The following is a 6,753-nucleotide window of genomic DNA, read 5'->3' on the forward strand; positions in this document are numbered from 1 at the left end:
AACTGCAGCACTATTCACAATAGTAGAGACATAGAATCAACCTAAATGCCCATCAGTGATAGACTAGATAAAGAAAATTTGATACATATGCACCATGGAATACTATGCAGCCATAAAAAGAACAAGATCATATCCTTTGCAGAAACATGGATGGAGCTGGAGGCCATTATCCTTAGCAAACTAATGCAGGAACAGAAGCCCCAACACCACATGTTCTTACTTATAAGTGGGAGCGGAATATTGAGAACACATGGACACATGGCAGGGAACATCACACACTGGGACCTGTCAGAGGGTGGGAAATGGAAGGAGGGAGAGAATCAGGGGGAATAGCTAGTGGATGCTGGGATTAATACCTGGGTTATGAGATGAACCATGCAGGAAACCACCACGTCACGCATTTACCTATGTAACAAACCTGCACATCCTCCACATGTATCCCTAAACATAAAAGTTGGAGAAGAAAACATAAAAATAAATAAATGCTAGAATGCACACCAAAATGCAGATGTACCTGAGAGGTGAAGGAAATGGTGACCCATGACCCATGACCGAGTGAATGATGTCACAGATGCTGAACAAATGCCAATTGTGAGCCAGGTATGGAGCTGCTGCCCCATAAACCAGCTCATCTCTCCAGATGACCCCTGCAGGAGATTGGAACACAACACCACAGTAAGGAAAGCCCGATGTTGCCCACATGCTCCACGGAGAAACCCGCCAGGGGCACGTTGGGACGTTGGGAGTGTGAGCCCTGGAGACAGTGATGTGGCAGGGATCCAGGTTCTCCCAGCTGCCGGCCACAGGGCTCTCCCCAGGTAGCTTAATGCCTCTTCCCCTCAATGTCCTCATCTGTGTAGTGGGACTGGCAATAGAGCATTTGTAGGGTCTCCGTGGGAGGAAAGTACATGTGCACAGGGCTAACCCAGCATAGCTCTGGCTCATGAAAATCAGTCAGGTATCAACACCCTGATCTGGGAGGGAGAAAGGGAAGGGATGCTTCCAGAAACACTTGAAGCCTGAGCTGGCTGGTCCTAAGAGATGAGCAGGCCTGAATCTGTGCAGCGTGGGGGTTGGCCGGAGGGTCCTTGGAAAGCCATGCTCTGGTCACCTGTGGCTCAGAGGATGTGCAGCCCTCCTCCTCTGCTGGGTCCAGGTTGAGGGTGGGCATGGTGGGTGAGGCTGAGATGCAGGCAGGAACCCCAAAGCCACCTTCCCTACCCCATATCCAACAACAGCCAGTATGGCCAGATGTTTACACATGAGACAAAACCCCCTTTGCACCAGCAATAACTTCATGAAGTCTAAGGTGGTAGTTTTATTTCTAGTGCCTATTACTTGAGGATAAGAAGTAATAGTAAGTGACCCCCATCAATCCAGTAAGACTTTAAGATAAATTGGTGATGAGCTAACTACCAAGGTACCTATATATGCCTTGGCGCAGTGTGTGTGTGTGCACGCGCATGTATGTGTGTGTGTGTTGGGGTGGGGTGATGAGAGCCGGAATGTACGTGTGTGTGTGTGTGTGTGCATGTGTGTGTGTATGTGCATGCCTTATGTGAATGCAGCTTATTTTATTTTTTATTTTTATTCTATGTATTTATTTTTTGAGAAAGGATCTCACTCTTTTGCCAAGGCTGGAGAGCAGTGGCACTATCTCAGCTCATTGCAACCTCAACCTCCCAGGTTCAAGTGACCCTTCCACTTCAGCCTCCTGAGTAGCTGCGATTACAGATGTGCACCACCATGCACAGCTATTCTTTCGTATTTTTAGTACAGACAGGGTTTCGCCATGATGCCCTGGGCTCAAGTGATCCTCCGGCCTTGGCCTCCCAAAGTGCTGAGATCACAGATATGTGCCACTGCTCCTGGCCTGCTTATTTTATGAAGGGCACAATTACCATGCCTTTTCACCTGGGACCTGGGTGTCTCTTGAAATATCATGAATCTCCCCTAAGGAGCTTTGCTTTGGACGTAGGCCAGTGAAGAAGGATTTTAATCAGATGTGTGTGACACGCTGGGATCCATATTTTAGATGGATTACTTTGGCTGCTGCGTGGACAAGCCTGAAGATGGAGAGCTTCAGTGAACAGGTCACCTGGGTGGCTGCAGCAGGAATCCAGCCAGAGTCAGGAATGTCTGCAGGATGCCATGGAGCCTGCCCCAGACAGATCCTGCAGGAGCTCTGGACAGCGAGCTGCCGGGGTACCTGGGCTTTGTTCCTCCCGCTACAGCCAGTCCTTGGATGCAGGCTCCTGGATGGGCGGGGCCTGGAAATGCCCAAACTGCTGCCACTTCTGGTTTTGGGGGCAAGGAGCAGCTCAAGGGCCCAAGGAGGGCCCTTGAAGAAGCTGACCAGTACTATCCTTGAGCAGCAAAGCACAGGCCATGACGTGATCCTCATGAAGCTGGTAAAGGGAATCCAGGGGGATCTGGACCGGGCACCGAGCCATACACTGCAGCCTGAGATCCTGCCCTAGTCTTCTTCTGAGCCCTAGAGAGCCCCGCTGTTTGCTTCTAGGGCCAGTACTGCATGCCTTGGCTTTAAATGTCTTATTAAGACAGGTGCATCTGTCTCCTTCGCTAGAGAGTAAATCTTCCAGGTAGGGTCCACACCTGATCTACCTGATGTTCCTGGCACGGTACTATCCCTGTGGTATGGCAGACGGGTGGCATATATTGAACTGAACTAAGGACATGGATTGATGATTGATAGAGGCATTCATCTTGCCTGTCTAATGCAATCCCAGGGTTACTCACAGTCCCATGCATGACCCTATTTCACCCAAATTCTCTGGAGCTACGCAGTTAGAGAGTTCCATACAAATACCTCATGACGTTTCCAGAAACATCGACAAGACTTCACTTATATTAATAATGGGAGCTGCAGAGAATAAAAAAGCTGACAAAAAATAGTTCAGTGTATTTCATGCAAATAGAATTATTTAGAATGTGCTTCTAGAATGTAATTTTAATTATTATAACTTACCAGAGGGATGTCAACTTTTCAGCTTAACAAAGATGAAATATGTAAATACACGGAACAGTGTGAAATTCATCCAAGTGGTGCAGAGCCTGACTCCTGTGAAAAGGCAGAGGGCTTCTTCGGATTGTTTTTCGTCTGTTGTTTTTAGTCATGTTGACTCCATGAAGTAGACATGGAAAACATACCAGGGGATTCTAAATCTATGCTCTGTCTCCTAGTAAGGGCCCTTATAAAGAAACAATGTTTGAGATTATAGCCAATGATCATACTTACCATGAAAGTGACAAAGATTCCTTTACATGCAAATTGATGTTTCTGAATTAGTAAAAATCACACAAACCAAAACATTCCAGTCAAGACATTGTAAGAAGCTAAGAGCACAACACATTTTAATGAGGAGTTGTGCACTTCTAGAAGAGCTGACGAGTCTGTAAAATGTGCACGCACACACATACATCCACATATATGAAAATACACATTCACTGATGCTTTCTTACTTTTTACTAATAAATTCTAATGTATCCTATTTCTAGATTGGTCAAATTTGTATCTATTTTTTCTGCAACCTGTACTGCCTTATTTTGCTTCCCCAGAGCCAAAAATATCTGTCTTACAAAATCACCTTCAATGTGATACATGACCAATATATAAAACACCTCAAAGGTTTCTTCATAAATTAAATGTTATCCTGTATGTCATCCTGTATGTCAAGAGAAGAGAATAGCATAGTGTCCCAAGCATATTAGGCACCGGGTAATTTTTCTGTTAAAAGTACTAAAAGATGTAAATAATTCACATAAGGTAAAGGGTAAAAAGTAAAAAAAAAAAATTCATTGCTAAACTCAACAAAATTAACCAAATTTTAACAGCACCAAATAAATCAAACATAGGAACCATTTAAACGGCATGAGTTACTAATTAAAATAGTAATTCTACTCATATTTGCACACATACAATACTAGTGAATGTGTAGATGCTGATGCAACTGTTTCGATGGTAATGGTGTAAATTGTGACACTTTCTTGGTGGACACTAACTACTTGAATGAACCCCCTTCTTAGTAGCACCCAAACTTCCTTTGGTGGGGTCACCTCCCTCCAGTTTCAGTTAGTGTTGGGAGAAGGATCGTCGTAAGTGAGAATTCTCTCACTGTCCTCAGTGCGGGGACAAGACTCTCCCTCACTTGTCCCCCGCAGAGGCTGTGGTAAGGTATGGTTTCCTCCTGTGCTCTGAGTCTCCGTCAAACACTGCACAGGCAGAGCAGATGGAAACGGGCGATCCACGTGGAAGCAGAGACTCACCGTGTATCTACTTCTCAGCAATCTGGAACATTCTCCCCCTCTCTTCACCCCACAAGCCCATTCTCCAGCCTCTCAGAAATTCTCTAAGCCTGTAATATCTGTCCCACAAATTTCCTTCTGCTTAAGTTACCCTGGATCAGCTTCTGTTGCTTCCATTGTCAGACAGAGATGGAGCACTGTAAAAAAGTTTGTCACTTTAAAATAACACACTCCAGGGAATTTACTACAGGTAAGTTGTCTCTTTGACTTGAAACCTGTTTTTTCTCTCTCTTCCTTTTCCTCCTCTCCTCCCTCCCCCTCCTCTCTTCCTCTCTTACCCCCTTCTCTCTCTGTCTCACCCCTTCTCTCCCCTCCTCTCTCTCAATCTCTCTCTTTTCTCCTCCCTCTCTCCTTTCTCTCTTTCTCCTCTCTCTCTTCTTTCTCTCTCCCTCTCCTGTATCTCTCTCTATCTCTATCTCTCTTTCTTCCTCCCTCTTCCCTACCCGCTTCTCTTTCTCTCTCTTTTTCTGTCTCTCTCTCCTCCTCTCTCCCCCTTCCTCCTCCCACTCTCCTTCCCCCTCTCCTCTCTCTCTCTCTCTGTCTCTCTCCTTCTCTGTCTCTCTCTCCTCCTCCCCTCCCACCACCTTTCCAGGACCTCCCTTTTTCATGTCACCAAGTTCTAGAAACTTGATGGCCACGCAGGTCCCTGGAGCTTCATGATGGGCGTTTATAGCTCATTAGAATGAATAAGCACCTTCGGAGGCTTTATTGTCCCAAACGAGGGGCTGGGTCTGTGCAGGCAGCTGTCCTTTGAAGAATTCTGGTCCACGCATCATTCTCTTCCTCCCAGGTTATTCTGTGTGATCATCATTGCAGCGCAGTCATTTCTGCTCTCAGGCCAGGGCTTTTTCAGCTGGGTCAACTAACCCATGTTCTCTGTCCTCCAGCCCCATTCCATGTTACCAGTCACAGAAATGTGGCGTAAGTTATCGTAGGGGAAAAACGGTGGTGGGAGGGGCATGGGGGCTGCCTTTGAAGTCTCAATCAACTTGGGTTACAGCATCATGTTGGGGTCTCTGCAATATCACCTGGACTTGCGCCTTTTCCTGACCCACCCTCAGCTCCACCCTAATGCTCAGGCAGCAGCCAGCACACGGCTTCACCATGAGATCCTGGAGATTCAGGTTTTGGTGGACGGCGTTGGTGTCCATCGCAGATGGGGACTGTGACGAGAAACAGGGTAAAATAGAATAATGAAGACTGTAAACTTAAGTCCTGTAATAATAAATTTAGCAAAAACTGGGACACAGGATCTTCCCAAGGCTATGAGTACAGATGTGAGAAATAACACACAAGTGGGCAGTTAATGCTTTGTGCAATGCTGTAGAAGGAATTTATGCTTTTTCTTTGTAAATTTTATTTAAATGTTATGCTATCATTTTCATCCTTTAAGAAATATTTATACTAGACTATTCACACCAGTGAATCATGACCACAATTCTTTGTTATTTATTGGTGACTTTGGTCCAATTTTATGAAAATATTCTAGACCATTCGACCAGAATAATACTAGAAGTAGGGAACTGGGTGTGGGTTGCATTTGTGTTTATCTTTTGTTTGTTTGTTTCGTGTGTGTGCAAATAAAGAATCCTGGATCATACTATGGCCAAGCATTTTGTTTTAATTCTTAGAATTTTAAGAGACTCATGAAAAAGTTACCTTTTAATTAAATAACACTTCCCCTGCAGAAAGAAAAACAAAAACAAAAACAAAGTGGCATCCTGTTTTTGTCTGTGTAGTTACTCCTTCTGTCCCCACAGGGACACAGAAATTTCTCAGCAGGGAATCGCCGTCCTGTGATACCTCAAGGCCCTGCAACCCCTCTGTCCCTCTACATGATGCCGCAGCCCCTCTGTCCCTCTAAATGATGCTGCACGTCCAGATGGACCAGCCTGCACTGGCTCCGGGCATAAGGTGGCTGAAGAATCCCAATCAGGTGCGATGGTGTGGCGGAAATCTCTCCAATGCTGCCTCGCCAGGGGCCGGGATTCGGAACACAGCTCAGGAGTCAGGTGCCAGGCAAATTCACAACACGATGCTGCAAAGTATGACTTGCTTGGCCTTCGATTTTGCCCACTGGAGTAGCCCACTTTTGCAGAGAGAATGGAGGTCAAGTTTTCAATTACCATCCACCCCTTTGACAGAAACTGCAGTTTTGTTGTGCCTGTTATGGAACTGGAAAAATAAAAAAAAGAAAGGAAGAGAAACTAAGATATCACTTTTTAAGGTATTACTTAATTGGAAGTAGTGTATTTTACACATTTCTGATGGTTTAGGCTAAACCATTTGTGTAAAGCACCAAGACAGGCTTCATAGTTGGGCGCCGTGGGTCTGCAGCCACTCTCAGGGATAAGGTTCAAGGCGACAGGCCTATTGATCAGTCTGTATATGTTCTGTAAGGCAAACCTATGCCTGATGCAACAGGTT

General features: G+C 45.5%; 1 protein-coding gene across 2 annotated transcripts; it reads left to right on the forward strand.

Moving 5' to 3' along the window:
- Positions 1–527: 527 nt before the first annotated feature.
- Positions 528–3,790, forward strand: LOC129059323 (uncharacterized). 2 transcript variants are annotated; one of them, XM_054555382.1, is made up of 2 exons: positions 528–818; positions 1,979–3,790. In XM_054555382.1, the coding sequence occupies exons 1-2, from the start codon at positions 541–543 to the stop codon at positions 2,478–2,480; spliced, it is 780 nt and encodes a 259-aa protein (XP_054411357.1). In that variant the 5' UTR covers positions 528–540; the 3' UTR covers positions 2,481–3,790. The 2 variants fall into 2 exon arrangements, with proteins under 2 accessions (XP_054411357.1, XP_054411358.1); XM_054555383.1 differs by having other exon boundaries at positions 2,036–3,790.
- The last annotated feature ends 2,963 nt before the right edge of the window (positions 3,791–6,753 follow it).

The sequence above is a fragment of the Pongo abelii genome, chromosome 4 (assembly GCF_028885655.2).
Source record: "Pongo abelii isolate AG06213 chromosome 4, NHGRI_mPonAbe1-v2.0_pri, whole genome shotgun sequence".
In the NCBI taxonomy this organism is placed as follows: domain Eukaryota; kingdom Metazoa; phylum Chordata; class Mammalia; order Primates; family Hominidae; genus Pongo; species Pongo abelii.